The sequence below is a fragment of the Microtus oregoni genome, unplaced genomic scaffold, assembly GCF_018167655.1.
Source record: "Microtus oregoni isolate MIOR12 unplaced genomic scaffold, Mior012 000112F_ref0000385, whole genome shotgun sequence".
Lineage (NCBI taxonomy): Eukaryota > Metazoa > Chordata > Mammalia > Rodentia > Cricetidae > Microtus > Microtus oregoni.
Window position 1 is genome coordinate 3061534 of NW_024544738.1, and position 16472 is coordinate 3078005.

General features: G+C 37.1%; 1 protein-coding gene across 1 annotated transcript in view; it reads left to right on the forward strand.

The window, feature by feature from the left end:
* Positions 1-362: 362 nt before the first annotated feature.
* The window catches only part of LOC121443735 (protein Jade-3-like), a gene marked incomplete at its 3' end in the record, with an annotated part of 30380 nt that continues 14270 nt past the window's right edge, over positions 363-16472 (forward strand). Inside the window, exons 1-3 of the mRNA XM_041645529.1 lie at positions 363-411; positions 1546-1625; positions 9040-9197. Of these exons, the coding sequence (XP_041501463.1) occupies positions 363-411; positions 1546-1625; positions 9040-9197 (287 nt within the window). The remainder of the gene's footprint in view (positions 412-1545; positions 1626-9039; positions 9198-16472) is intronic.

A 16472-nucleotide genomic window follows, 5' to 3' on the forward strand; every position in this document is an offset into this window, starting at 1 on the left:
CCTTTCAGCCATTTTCTTATGCCTTTCAACCTAGGCCTTTGAAAGTTACGCCTTCATGACTGCTTTTTCTTTTCATGTTCTTATTGGGGTCTCTAACTGGAGATAACTCAGCTGACACCCCCTAATTTGATTCTGGCCAGCAGTGTACCACTCAGCATCTGTAGTTTGGACTAATGTTATGGTCTCACTCAACCTTTGGAATTCTTTGAATTAATTTGTTGGGATAGTCTCACTATTATAATTTAGGCTGGCTTTGAATTCATAGCAGTTCTTTAATGTCAGCTTCTCGGTGTGGGCTGACATCTAGTACAAGTCTATATTGATCATTTCACTCAGTGTTGTTCTCTTTCCTAGGATGCACCATGATGAAACGACAGAGACCTTTCAGCAGCAGTGAGAGTTCAGATGAGTGTGAGTAGAACTAGCTAGTAACCTGTGTATCTTTGCCAACTGAGGATATCTTCTTTGACTTGAGAATAAACTGTTGCGTGCTTCCTTCAACAATTTAAATCTTTCTGAAAAGGAAAGGTCAAGATCCATTTTTTATTTATTTAATTTCATTAGAAATGTATAAATTAAATAGAAAAAAATTAAAAAAATAAATAGAATTGGTTTATATGTAATATAACACCTTTTTACATTAAATATGAGTGTAACAAAAGCTAAATCTACCAATGCTTTAATAGAACTTCTGAAAGGAAGAAAAAAGTATTGGGAATATAAACTATAGATCCTGATTTTGATTATAACTATGGTGCTAAATATTTGGTTGTGGGTCAAACATTGATTTGTTTAAAATCTTAACAGTACCCTTAGGTAAGTGCTAAAAGATTATTTGTTTTTTGTTTGTTTGTTTGTTTGTTTTTATTGAGAAAAGGAGAAAAAAAACAACAAGTTTCCACCTCCTCCCAGCCTCCCATTTCCCTCCCCCTCCTCCCACCCTTCTCCCCCTCCTCCCACCCTTCTCCCCCTCCCCCCACTCTTTTCCCCCTCCCTCTCCAGTCCAAAGAGCAGTCAGGGTTCCCTGCCCTGTGGTAAGACCTAGGTCCTCCCCCCTCCGTCCATATCTAGGAAGGTGAACATCCAAACTGGCTAGGCTCCCACAAAGCCATCACATTACGTAGGATCAAAACCCCGTGCCATTGTCCTTTGCGTCTGTCTCATCATCCCTCATTGTTCGCCATGTTCAGAGAGTCCAGTTTTATCCCATGCTTCTAAAAGATTATTTGTACCACATTCTTAGTTTTTTCTATAATTTTTTGGGGAGGTGGTGGTTGTTTGTTGATAGATCGTTTTCTCCTGGCAGAACATGAATTAGGATTAACACCAAGTTGAATCTTCACAGTCATTATTAAAGCTTTTATAGTCTGGGTAGTCACTAATGTTTAACTCCATTAAGATTCTCTCTCTTGGGCACAATTGAATTTTTTCTTCATTAGTATGATATCTATGTGATCTCCTGTCTTTCATATATCTAGTTAGTTAACATTTATTTAAAGTAGTGGTTAATATGTTTCAGTATTTTTTTCTAATTATCTTTTGCAGGTCCTTCTACTTCCTTTACTTCTAGCTTAATGTATAGGAAGATGTCAAAAAATCCCAAGGAACATAAGAAGTCTGCTGAGGTGAGATTAAATATTTAATTTCACATTTAAAAGCCAATATCTACCTTCTTCCAACATACTTACAATACCCAGAATTTGAAAATGTGCAAAGTAAAATATATACCACTGGATAGATAGGCTCATTTTCTGGTAATTGTACTTAGTTTCTAAGAAATATTTCATTTCTCTTTTATGAGATGGTAATTTTTACACTGATTTCTTTTTTTTGTTTTTTGTTTGACTGGAGTTATTTATATTTTTAAAACAATTTTATTTTACATACCAATCCCAATTCCTCTCTCCCATCCTCTCACTCCCCCTACCTTCTCCCCACCCCACAACCCCCTATCCACTCCTCAGAGAGGGTGAGGCCTCCCATGGTGAGCCAACAAACTCTGTCACATCACTTGAGGCCGAACAATCTAGGCTGAACAAGGTGAATGAGCTCCAAAAAGCCAGTTCATGTACTAGGGATAGATTCTGATTCCACTGCTAGTGGCCCCACAGACTGCTCAAGCCCCTCAACTGTCACCCATATTCAGAGGGCCTAGTACAGTCTTATGCAGGTTCCCCAGCTGTCAGTCTGGAGTCAGTGAGCTCCCACTAGCTTGAGTCAGCTGTTTCTGTGGGTTTCCCCATCATGGTCTTGACTCCTTTGCTCATAATATTTTCTCCCTCTCTATGACTGGACTCCAGGAGTTCAGCCCAGTGCTTAGCTGTGGATCTCTGCATCTGCTTCCATCAGTTACTGGATAAAGGTTTTATGATGACAATTAAGATAGTCATCAATCTGATTACAGGGGAAGGACAGATAAGGTGGCTTCTCCACTATTGCTTAGATTCTTAGCTGGGGTCATCCTTGTGGATTCCTGGGAATTTCCATAGTGCCTTGTTTCTCGCTAACCCCATTATGGCTCCCTCTTTCAAGGTATCTCTTTCCTTGCTCTCCCTCTCTGTCCTTCACCCAGCTCAACCTTCCCGAACCCTCATGTTTTCCTACCCACTCCCGTAATACCCTCCCCCATGCTGTCAGTTTATGAAGGAGATCTTGTCTACTTCCTCTCTCCTGGGGAATCCGTGTATGTCTCTCTTAGGGTTCTCCTTGTTTCCTATCTTCTCAGGGGTTGTGGACTATAGACTGATTATCCTTTGCTTTATGTTTAATATCCACTTAGGAGTAAGTGCATACCATGTTTGTCTTTCTGAGTCTGGGTTACCTCACTCAGGATGGTTTTTGTTCTGATTCCCTCCATTTGTCTGCAAATTTCAAGATGTTATTGTTTTTTACCACTGAGTAGTACTCCATTGTGTGTGTGTGTGTGTATGTGTGTATTATAATATATATCATACTTTCTTTATCTATTCTTCGGTTGAGGGGCATCTAGGTTGTTTCCAGGTTCTGGCTGTTATAAATAATGCTAGGGACATAATTGAGCACATGTCCTTGTAGTATGATTGAGCATCCTTTGGGTATATACCCAAAAGTGGTATTGCTGAGTCTTGAGGTAGATTGATTCCCAATTTTCTGAGAAACTGCCATACTGATTTCCAAAGTGACTGAGCAAGTTTGCACTGCCACCAGCAATGAAGGAATGTTCCCCTTACTCCACATCCTCTCCAGCAAAGGCTTTCATTAGTGTTTTTGATCTTGGCCATTCTGACAGGTGTAAGATGGTATTTTAGAGTCATTTTGATTTGCATTTCCCTGATGGCTAAGTATGTTCAGCATTTGCTTAAGTGTCTTTTGGCCATTTGAGATTTCTCTGTTGAAAATTCTCTGTTCAGTTCAGTGCCCCATTTTTAAAATTGGATTATTTTGTAGTTTGATATCTAGTTTCTTTAGGAGGTTTTTTTAATATATATTTTGGAGATCAACCCTCTTATCAGATGTGGAGTTGGTAAAGATTCTTTTCCATTCTATAAGTTGCTGTTTTGTCTTGTTGACCATGTCCTTTGCCTTATAGAAACTTCTTAGTTTCAGAAGGTCCGATTTACCTATTGTTACTCTCCGTGTCTGTGCTACTGGGGTTATATTTAAGAAGTGGTCTCTTGTGCCAATGCGTTTAAGTGTACGTTCCACTTTCTCTTCTGTTAGGTTCAGTGTAACTGGATTTATGTTGAGGTCTTTGATCCATTTGGACTTGAGTTTTGTGCATGGAGATAGATATGGTTCTATTTGCATTCTTCTACATGTTGACATCCAGTTATGCCAGCACCATTTGTTGAAGATGCTTTCTTTCTTCCATTGTATACTTTTGACTTCTTTGTCAAACATCAGGTATTTATAGATATGTAGATTAATATTAAGGTCTAGGGCTTAGAGGGTAGGGCCTTCCAGCTGGGAATCCAGACACTCACCTCTCAAAGTGTAAGTGGGGCCAAGGCTCTGATGGTCTCAGATGCAGTAGGGGATGGTTGCAGGTGTGGGGAGTCTCCTCTCAGGCCTCTGGAACTTTTCTGGGTGGGGATGGGGCGCAGATGTACCTCCAAGGGCGAGGGCCTAGAGAATAGGGCCCTCTAGCCAGGGACCCAGACACTCTCTTCACACTGATTTCATTTGAGGAATTAGTTCCCAGCTCTACAGCTGTCCTCCCCGAACCAGGAAATCAAAGAGAGCTAGACTTGGAGATCTATGAAGTATCTCAAACTCTTATAGCCTAGTGTTGAAAAAAGTTACATTAGAGGATGGGAGATAGTACAAGAAGAGGCTAGGTAAAGAGGTTGTATTTGGAGAGGGAAGGACTGAGTCCTGACAGCTTTTCAAATACTACTAGCTCACTTCTCTGATGCTGGTCATCTGCCCCAAGATCATCAAACTATCAGAACTGTACTTGCATTTAGTGGATCATACAGACTTTCCTCAGTGGAAATTAAATTATGAAAAATTGACCCTGTGCTCCTTCAGTTTTAGTAGGAGTAAACATTTTTGGCTAGAAAGGAAAAAAGAGTGCATTAGTTATCTGTTCCTGCATTGGCAATAATCACAAGATTTATGGCTTAAAATAGTATACATTTATTATCTCAGTTTCTGTGAGTAAGTAGTCTGTACTAAGTGTGGCTAGATTCTGTGTTCAAAGTCTTTTAAGGCTGCAAACTCTGTGTTCACTGGGATGTTCTCACTGGAGATTCGAAAAGAATTCACTTTCAAGTTATAGGCAGAATTCCTTTCCTTGAAGCTGAAAGACTTGAAATCCTTGTTTTCTTGCAGTCTTTTGACAGAAAGCACCCAGTACCTAAAAGATTTTATAGTTTCTTGCAATTTGGCCTTCTCTCACAACAGGGCCACTTTCTCAGAGGCAACAAAGAGAATCTTTCTATCCCATATGCTAGACTGAAATTTTATATGACATCAGTATTTTTTAATTGTTTTATCTTCTAAAACATTTGCAATAGTCTATGGTTAGAAGCAAATCATAGGTTCCACTCATTCTCACAATTAAGAACACTGGCTTTTCTTCAAAAGCTCACAACCATCTGTAATTCCACTTCCAGGGGATCTGATAACCTTCTCAGGCACTGGGCACACATGTATTATACATACATATATGCAGACAAAACACTCATACACATATGAGAATAAATCTTAAAAAACCATTTTAAGAACAATATTGAGTGTTCAATAGAATTTTCTTTAGTTTGGGTTTTCCCATATTTGTCTTATGATTAGACTATAATTAAGTTTTGGGAGAATGATATAATGGGATGAAGAGCCCTTCTTGTAACATTATATCAAGGATTATTATTTGATTAACATGAGGTTTCTCCAGTATAACATTACTTTTTTTCTCCCTTTATCTTGTTCTTTTCACTAAGACTGGTATACTAAAATACAGGACAGGAATGATGTTAGGCAAAGATTCACTTGCTGAAGGAGTTAACAAATACATTTGATGATATTCTGTAGAAATTTATAACTTCTCACTGACTTAAAAAAATATAGGACTGATAAGATGGTTCAGTGGGTAAAGGCACTTGGTGCCAAGTCTGAGAACCTAATTCTACCTCCAGAAGTCACATGGTAGAAGGAGAGAACCAACTCCAGCAAGTTGTCCTCTGACCGTGACACTTGAGTTATGGCACATCCACACACACACCATGTGTACTCAATAAATAAATGAAAAAAATTTTAATTATATAATTTTTAATATGGGCTTATATGTATTTGCTTTATATTTTAGGTTTTTCATAAGTATTAGATATTGAACCTATGCCTTGTGCATGCTAGACAAGTACTGTATTATTGAACTACATCTCCACCCTACTTTATATTTTGGATTTATATATTTAGATCCTACATAATTTTTTAGTTCTTTATTTACAACCAAGTCACTCTTTCTTCTCCTTCCTCTCCTCCTAGTCCCCCTCCCACATCCCCTCTGCCCCCCCCCAATCCACTTTCCTCAATTTCTATTAAGAGGAGGGCAGGCCTCCCATAGATACCAACCAAATATGACATATCAAGTTGAAATCTGGACAAGGCAGCCCAGTATGAGGATGATGGTCCCAAACGCCAGCAAAAAGTCAGAAACAGCCTCTGCTCCCACGGTTAGGAATCCCACAAGAAGACCAAGCTATACAAATGTAACATATATGCAGAGGGCCTAAGTCAGTCCTATGCAGACTCCCTGGTTGTTGTTTCAGACTCTGTGAGCCCCTGAGCCCAGGTTAGTGATTCTGTAGGTTTTCTTGTGGTGTCCTTGACCCCTCTGACTCCAATAATCCTTCACTAGGAGTCTCTTACCTGCCACATCATACTTACTCATATCCTTCTTACCCTTGAGTAATTCACTGATAGTGAAAAACATGGATAAGCTGGCTAAAATAAAGTCTTGAGTATAAAGAAAACTAGAATAAAACTATCAACTTTCTGAAGTGTAATGTATCTCTAGGTGCGCAAACATGCACTTGTGTTTGCATGTGAGTAAAAAAAATGCGCATCTGATGGAGAAAGAAAGAAACAGAAAACTATAATGCATGTAATTGTAAAATATGATACAGTTGAAGAATTATGCACGGTGGTTCATGTCTATAATACTAGTACATAGGAGGCTAAGGCAGGAGGATTGCCTCAAGTTTGAGACCAGCCTGGACTACAGTATTAAGTCCTGCTTTACAAAAAAAAACAAACAACAAAATGGGAGAATAGATAAAGCAGCTCAGTGGTAGATGTGAAGCCCAGGGTTATGTCCAGCACCACAGGCGGAAAAGTTAAACGGAATATATCTTAAAGTATCAGACTAAAGTAAAGATTAAGTAAATGAAAACAAATCAGAAAATAGAAGTTCTAAAGAACATACATAGTAAAGTAGATCTAACTAATATCTATCAAATTGCATTTTTACCAAAATAGACAGTAAAGAATATACCTTCCGGGCTGGAGAGATGGCTCAGAGGTTAAGAGCACTGACTGCTCTTCAGAGGTCCTGAGTTCAATTCCAGCAACCGCATGGTGGCTTACAGCCATTTATAATGAAATCTGGTGCCCTCTTCTGGCATGCAAGCATACATAGAAGGAATGTTGTATACATAATAAATAAATAAATAAATAAATCTTAAAAAAAAGAATATACCTTCCTCAGGTACCCTGAAAGTACATATCCAGAATAAGATAAAATATTTTTATAAAACATCAATAATTTCAGCCGGGTGGTGGTGGCGCACGCCTTTAATCCCAGCACTCGGGAGGCAGAGGCAAGCGGATCTCTGTGAGTTCGAGACCAGCCTGGTCTACAAGAGCTAGTTCCAGGACAGGCTCCAAAACCACAGAGAAACCCTGTCTCGAAAAAACAAAAAAAAAACATCAATAATTTCCTTTAAATAGGAAACAAGCAACTATTTACAATTTGAGAAGCAAGGTATTTTTAGGCTTCTAAGTGTCTAGTCTAAGATATTTACATTACAAAAGGAAAATATGCTAACCTAACAGCAATGAAAACCAGTAGACAACATCTGAAGGAATTTGACAAGATACTGTCTGAACTGAGTAGTCATATTTCAGTAAAGAAGACATTTAACATCTCTGATATATTAACAGACAAATCCCAATTGGCAGAACACACTCCAAAATATCTTACAAATACTCTTCAAGTGTCATGAAAGACAGGAAAAGATTGAGACATTGTCACAGATTAGAAGATTCTAGGAAGGTACAACTATGTTGTAATGCAGAATCCTGGGTTGAACTCCAAAGCAAAAAGATGCTAAGGAAAAATGGTGAAAATTGAAGTCTATAGATTAGGCAATAGTATACTGTAATGTTAATTTATTAGTTTAGGAGCCAGTGTAACAACTTGGGCCTGTAATCCCAGCAATTACAAGGCTTGAAGTAGGAGGATTCCTGCAAGTTCTAGATCAACCTTAGCTAGTGTGATCTTTTTTCAAAATTAAATAAGAATATTTATGGTTTAGATAAATTTATTCTAAGGCCAGGTATCCTGGCATATGCCCTTAGTCCCAACATTAAGATCCAGAGGCAGAAGAATCACTTAATTTGAGGCCAAACTGGTGGTCTACCTAGCAAGTTCGAGGTCAGTCAGGGCTATGCAATGAGACCCTGTGTCAAAGCAAAACAAAAAAAAATGAGCAATTTACCCTGTATTTAAGATGTTAATATTGTGCAAAACTAACTGAAGAATACATAAGAATGCTGTGCCATTTTTATAATTTTTTGTACAGGATTTAAGACTGTAGGCCATGGTGGTCTCAGTATAATTATTTCTAAGTAAAATTTTAAATGAGATAATGCCTAAATAATTGTAAATTATCAGGAGATATGTGTTACTTTAAGAGAGTTAATGATTGTTTCTTTTATTAAAATAAAAAGGCTTCTTTGGAATAACCTACAATTGTTTCTTTAAATTCAAGGAGCCAAAAAATGATGGAAGGACTCCTTTTACCCTTCATTAAATTAAATCCAGTCTTTTATTAAAATAAAAAGGCTTCTTTGGAATAACCTACAATTGTTTATTTAAATTCAAGGAGCCAAAAAAATGATGGAAGGACTCCTTTTACCCTTCATTAAAGTAAATCCAGTCAGTATGCCAAATCTTCCCAAACAGAAGTTGTCATGCCCATTTAGGAATCAGGAGATGTTTCTCCTAATAGAAATAGATATTGAGGGCTGGAGAGATGGCTCAGTGGTTAAGAGCACTGCCTGCTCTTCCAAAGGTCCTGAGTTCAATTCCCAGCAACCACATGGTGGCTCACAACCATCTGTAATGAGGTCTGGTGTCCTCTTCTGGCCTGCAGACATACACACAGACAGAATATTGTATACATAATAAATAAATAAATATTTATTAAAAAAAAGAAAGAAATAGATATTGAGCATGGATAATTATTTTTATTTTTTTCTCTAGGATAATTGTTTTTAAAAGAACATTAAACAGTATCAGTTTCATAGTGATTTTAAAGTATGTGCAATGTGTCTTCCCAGGTATTCCGAAAGGACCTCATCAGTGCGATGAAAATCCCTGACTCTCACCATGTTAGTCCTGACAGCTATTACCTCTTTACTGACACATGGAAAGAAGAGTGGGAAAAGGGAGTACAAGTGCCAGCCAGTCCAGACTCTGTTCCAACACCTTCTCTCAGGTATTGGCATGTTTACAACTTTGACTTAGGAAAAGAGCTCTTTTAGTTTTTTGTGTGTTTTCTTGTGGCGAAACTGAGGAGTAGCTACACATTTCTAATGTACAAAGTTAACCTAACTATTAAACCAGGTCGTGATTGATCAATAAATTTCAGCTCATTTATCTAAGAAATTTATAAGATGAAATGCTCTGAAGTCCAATCTAAAATTAGGAAAAGATTTCCCCAAGATTTACATATCTGACTCAGCCATCAGTAGCATTTATTAGTCTTTTGAAGACTAATTAGTCTTCTTTTGAAGACTAATTGAAGAGATAACTTTCTCATAGGAAATTGCTTCAATGTAAGTGGAGTCTCATCAGTGATGGTACTACTAGTAAGTAACCAAAGCATATAGCTTCTAAAACAGGAACTCAAATGAAAAGGGAGTAATAGAATAATTGGGGTGACTGTAAGCACATAACCTTCACTTCAAAGACTTGAAAACAGTTAAGATAGAAAGACAGATTTTGTGGAAAAGAGATTTTATTCCAAAGGAATTTGTAAGCTCTTCAAAGTAATGCTGGTTTTAGAAACCATTTTATCCTACTGATTTTGGTGTTCCCAGTGCTCTCCACAAGTCTGACGTGAAGTAGAATGTTCAGTATAATTCTGAGTGAATGCAAGAATTAATAAATAGAACACACAGCTCCAGATGAAGGAATGGTAGAACGTGTTGGTTACTGTAAGAAAGTATAAATCTCATTCTACATTTATTTCTACTACTTAATAAAGTACTTTATTTGAGGTAGTGTCTCACTATATAGTCTAGGCAGGCCTTGAACTTACTGTATAGCCCAGAATAGCCTCAAACTACTGTTCTTCTGCCTTCGCCCTCTGAGTACTGGGATTCCAAGCGTATGTCATCATGCCTAATACATGTTAGTTTCTTTCTATTTTGTTTTGTTTGTTTGTTTTGTTTTTCAAGACAGGATTTCTCTATGTAGCTTTGGAGCCTGTCCTAGAACTCATTCTGTAGACCAGACTAGTTTTGAACTCACAGAGATCTACCTGTCTCTGCTTCCCGAGTGCTGGCATTAAGGGTGTGTGCCACCACCACCTAGCACATGTTAGTTCTTAAAGGCTAGAGATAAACATCCCCAATTTCTCTACTCTTGTCAGCATGTTTATACGTCCTGCTAATGCTCTAGAAGTGCCTATTGAATCACTTCTAGGAATGCAGGCCCAGGCACCCCACACTCAGTTAAGGCAAACTCCCAAACCCTTTCTAGTTTAACACACGTTCCAAGCTTCACTTGTTTATCATTGATACCGTCTCCTACTTCCTAAACAGAGTAACACCAGGAATGAAAAAGAAGAGCGAGGGGCATATTTTCATGCCTTTGCTGTTTTTTACATAAATATAATGGCCCTAGTACTGTATTTTCCATTAACACTCCAAGGATTATTGAAACACCTCAATGTTTGGCCTTGATATTAAGTCATTATATCAAATATACTTTATTGGGGTGAGTTTAATTTTTGTAAGTTAAGTGGAGAATGTACTACTTTAAAAATTATATCTATCTGATAAGTAGCACAACAAAATTAGGATGGTTTAATAAGAGTAAATTTAGACACTGAGAGTTAGCTTCCTCTCACCGAGACATATACTCCCTAAGTCATATGAGCACTCTGCTCTAATATTTCTTCTGAGAGTTTAGGATATTTATCATTTTATATGTTATAATTTTTAGTAAATACCCTCTGTTTCCCATAGTTCTTTGCCTATCTTATAAAGCCCTTAATTTTAATTGATCAAGGTAAGCTACTAAATTAATTAATGATCATATAAATTCCTTAACGAAATTCAGAACTTGATAGGTACATTGTATTTTCAGTTTCTTAGAAGGTATCAGTAATTTTGTAATATATATTTCCTTTGCTTAGCAAAGGTACCTAAAAGATATGTTAAAGCAGATTTCTTGCTGGAGGCATGGTGGTACATGCCTTTTATCCCTGTATTTGTGAAGCAGAGGCAGACAAACTTACCTCTATTACTACATAGCAAGTTCCCAGACTAGCCATGGCTACACATAGTGAACCTAGTCTCAAAGAAGACTTTTAAATCATATCCTCAGAGTTTTTGATTTGGTAACTCTGAAGTGTGAGGCTTAAGTTTGATTTGTTTTGTTGATCTACATAGGGTATCACTGTGTAGCTCCTTGCCACCTCCTGTGCTGGGATTCCCAAGTGTTGGAATTACAGACATGTCTAGCAGTTTCTCGCACAGTGTTTATACCAATAGTCTAGAGTATGACACTTTGGGAACAATTTTTATGGAATATGTTAATCATATTTGCTGAACTTAATTGAATTTAGCATGTGTGTGTCTGTGTGTGTATGCACACGTGCACATTTAAGTACAAGCATGTGGAGTTCCAAAAACAGCCTTGGATGTCATTCTTCAGGTGACATCCATCTTTTTTATATGAATTTTGATTTGTATTTATTTTATGCTAAATTTATTCCCAAGCCATAAGTGTTCGTACTTCTTCAGGGATACCTTTTCATTCTGTGCAACTTCTGACTTAAAAACAATTTGTTCATTCTTAGTGATGATCATCTCAGTGTGACAGAGGCCATTCATGTGTGGGTTAATCAGACCATGAACTCTAAGTTCAACAGCCCTTCTTAGATACTTTGTTAACCTGTATGTGTTCAATGACTACAGATTCTACATCTAAAACCTTAAGTTCAGCATTATTCTGTGTATTTTTAAGTATATGGAGCAAAAATTCAGCGTTGTTTTTGAAACACAGACCCAGTCCAGCCCCACTGCTTGACCTGGGCACAATATACTACCAGAAAGGCACACATTACTTTTTTTAAAGTGACATAGTTAATCTTTTCTGATATGCATGCCCTTGATGACCTAGACAGCTTCAAGGGAACACAAAGATTTGATCCTCTTTATTTGTATGGTTTTATAGAGTTTTCTGGGCCAAGAAAATAGTAAACTATTTAATTAAGTCACCTCAAGCTGCTTAGAGGAAGAAGCCTTAATCTTTTTTTTTTTTTTTTCCGAGACATGGTTTCTCTGTAGCTTTGGAGCCTGTCCTGGAACTAGCTCTTGTAGACCAGGCTGGTCTCGAACTCACAGAGATTCATCTGCCTCTGCCTCCCGAGTGCTGGGATTAAAGGCGTGCGCCACCATTTCCCGGTTCTTTTTTCTTTTTTAAAGGCAGTGTCTCCTTGGTCTGAAATTCTCCAAATATGATGACTGGAGAATTCCCAGTAAGCCCCAGGGAATCAGCCTGTCTCCATTTTCCCAGTGTTGAGATTACAAGAACACACCACTATGCCAGGCTTCTTTTTTTGTTGTTTGCTTATTTTATGAGGGTCCTATATATCAAACACAGGTTCTTGTGTTTGTAAAGCATGCACTTTACCACCTCATGTCTTCCTAGCCCCTGGAGTTTGTACTTTTGTAAGATTCTTTGAATATTCCCCTTTGGCTTTAAGTAGTAATCAACCATATTTAGAGGCTCAATTACAGAATTGGAACTTTATGTTTGAAGTACCTGATCTCAGTTATAACTGCTTATTGCACCTGCTACTCTTAATAACCATATTTTTCAGAAGCCAAACTGTTCTATGGTTTCTTTGGCCTTTGTAGGCCACCTTCAAAAATTAAGTCTTGCCTGATGGTGGCAGCACATGTCTCTTACCTCAGCACTCAGGAGGCAGAGACAGTCAGATATCTGTGAGTTTGAGACCAGGCTAGTCTACAAGCGAGTTCCAGGACAGGCTCCAAAACTACAGAGACACCCTATCTTGAAAAACAAAAAAAATTAAAAATATAAACAAACAAATCAATAAAAAGTAAAAATTAAGTCTTTATGACATGATATTAGAATATTGAAAAAATACATTTTTATGCCTTCATCTATATTTTCAAAGACAAATTTAAAGGAGGTAGAAAGTTTTAATTAAAAAAAAAGACAAATTTAACCAGGTTGGTGTGTACAATATTTAGGAAGCAAAAGTTCTAAGCCAACCTGGACATAATGAGACACTAACTCAAAAAATAAAATCAAATTAATTAAGTTTTATATTATTGTATCAGGCTTATTTGATCCCATAACATCAAATGGCTGCAAGACTGGCTTCTGTATATGACCTGATTCTCTTTAGTGGAATGTATCTTCATGATGTTTGACAATTTTCTGATTCATTGTGGGTTTTTTTTTTTTGCTTTTTAATTTTTTAGTCGCACACACTTGTATGTGGAGGTGAGGGAATAACTTTCAGAAGTCAATTCTCTCCAACTCCATGTAGGATCAAGAAATTAATCTCAGGTCATTAGGCTTGGTGGCAAGTGTCCTTAATTATGGAGCCACCTTGACAGCATTATTAATATTGAGTAATATTATTGAGTCTTCGAACTATTTTTACATTTACAGTATGAATCATTTGTCAGATATATAGTTTGCTCCCAGTGTGACAGTGCACATCTTTAATCCTATCTCTTGGGAGAGAGTGCAGGCAGATCTCTGGTAGTTCAAGGCCAGCTTGGTCTACTATCTAGTTCTAGGATAGACAGCCTCTGCCTCAAAAAATGTGGTTTGTATTTACTTTCTTACAGCTTACTATGGATGCAAATTGTCTTTTCATTCTTTTAATAGTCTTTTAGAAAGTAAAGGTATTTTTACTCCAGGTCCTTTTTTTTTCTTTTAGGATGTTTTTAGTGTCAAATCTATGAATTTTCACCTACCTTCCATCCATTTCAAAGAGTTTCACATGTGTTTCTTTTAACAATTTTATAGTTATTATACTTTACATTTAAATGTATGATCTCTTTTGAGTTAATTTTTAAAGTTTACTCTTTGTCAATTTTATGCATATATACTTTGATTATTTACAACTTTCTAATTCTCTTTCTAATCCCCCTCCTATTCCTATTAAAGCACTTCTTCCCAACAAATAACCCTCCTGCTTTAGTGTGTATTTTTCAAACTTAATTAGGGTTGCTTATATAAGCATGAGTAGAAGGTTATTTACTAGAGCATAGGCAACATCTACTGGCTACACCACTGAAGAAAATGGATCTTCTTCCTCAGTAGCCATTAACTGCTAATAGCTCATTACTCAAGGGAAGAGTGCTGCTTCCTAAGCTGCTCCCTGTCCATGATGGAACATTGAAGAACCAAATATTTTGTAGCTCTTCTGAAGTTAATCATAGTTGCTGTGGTTTCATGAATGCAGTAGCCATATCATGTCCAAGAGTTTTACAGCACTTCTCTCTATTCTCCAGCTCTTTTAGTAGTTAGGTTTCTATATGGATTTTTCGTATCTCCTAAGTTTGAGTTATCTTTTGTATTACTATGTCCGACTATTTCCTCCTCTTTAAGGCACTTTTCTAGATTTCTGGTCTTTACAGACACTCTAGGTTAACACAGCATCTACATTTTCAAAGCTAGAATGCACATATGAAAGAGAACACAGAACATTTGTCTTTGGGTGTCTAGGTTACCTCAATATTTTCCAGTTCCATCCATTTTCAGCAAATTTCATAATTTCACTTTTTAAATTTTTTTCAATTATTTTATTTCTTATGCATATAGGCGTTTGCCTCTTTGTATGTCTTTTTAAAGCTATTTTTAATTTGTATTTATTTGTTTTATGTATGGGTGTTTTACCTGCATATATGTTGGTGCAGTGTCCACAGAGGCCAGAAAAACGTTTGGATCCCATGAGACTGGCGTTTGAGACAGTGTGGGCATCCATGTAGGTGCTGGAAATTGAACAAGGTCTTCCAAAAGCAGACAGTGCTCTTAATGCCTAAACCATCTCTCCAGCAACCTTTAAAAAAAAAGCAAACTATGAGATAGGGTCTTGCTTACAGCCCAGCCTGGCCTTGAACTCATGAGCAGTCTTCCTACCTGAGCTTCCTGAGTGTTATGATTATAGGCATGAGCCACTAAATTCTCAGGTCCTTGGGATTTTTCTACATATACTATCACGTCACCTGAAAATAAAATTGTTTTCCTTCTTCCTTCATAGTCTCTTCATCTTTTATTTTCTTTGACTATTGCAGTGGCTAAAATTTCCAGTATCACATTGAGAACAGAGACTCTTACTGTCTCTCCAGTCTTAGGTAGAAACCATTTAGTCTTTCAGTATTAAGCATAATATTAATTTTTACGGTTTTTATAGATGTTGTTTATCAAGTTGAAGAAACTCACCTTTGCTCCTAATCTATTATAAGTTTTTTCATCTCATATACTCATTCTGTATCAAATGATAGAAACGTGGGATTATCACCTTTAGCCTGTTAATAACATAGATTGTGACGGAAGTTTTTGAATATTGACTAGACTTGTTTTGTTGAAATAAGTCTTCCTATAATAGCTTGGGTTGCATAATAAAATCTCATAGGTTGGATGCCTTTAACTGCAGAAACTTATTTCTCAAAATTCTAAAGGCTGAACTTCTAAGGATCAAGATCCAGTAGGATTTAACTCCTAATAAGGGTGTTAGTCCTTCCTGCTATTATGACCTTTTCTTAGTGAACATGTAGAGAGAATCAATTCTTTCTTTGATAAGGGCAATAGTCCTATTGGATTAGAGCTTTATCTATATAGACTCATTTAACTTTAACTATCCCTGTCTCCAAACACAGTCACATTGAGGTTAGGTTTTTTTGGCTTGGAATGGCACAGTTCAGTCCATGACACCCAGTTAATTTGGATTTAGAATTTTTTTGGTATAATGCTTGATATAATTTGATGATATTTTGTTAAGAATTTTCTTGTCTGTATTCCTGACATGAAAAAAGCTCTGTTTTCTTTTCTCATGGTATTTTTATTGTTATATTATGGAGGTGATACACCCCTAATAAAAAAGTTGGGGAGGCCTTGTGCAGGCTTCCAAAGCTGCTGTGAGTTCGTGAATGCCACAGTCTGTCATATTCAGAAAATATCCACATGAAGCCTGAACAAGATCAAGGTCCAGTCAGCCTGATATGGAAGGAGGAGGGAATTCTTAAGTCCTCCACCTCTATTTGAGGAGTTAATGGCAGTTGGTAGCCATTGGAGAAAAGTCATTTTTTTTAACGATATGGTCCCTTGACAGGTTGATCATGCTCCCATACCCATGAATATATGGGGAACACAAATTGAACTCAGTGGGCTACAAAAATAAAGGGCATGAAGTTAGGAGGGAGGTAGGAGATGGATCTTGGAGGAATTCACAAGGAGAGTGAAGGCTGACTGTAATAAAATAAATCAGAAATAT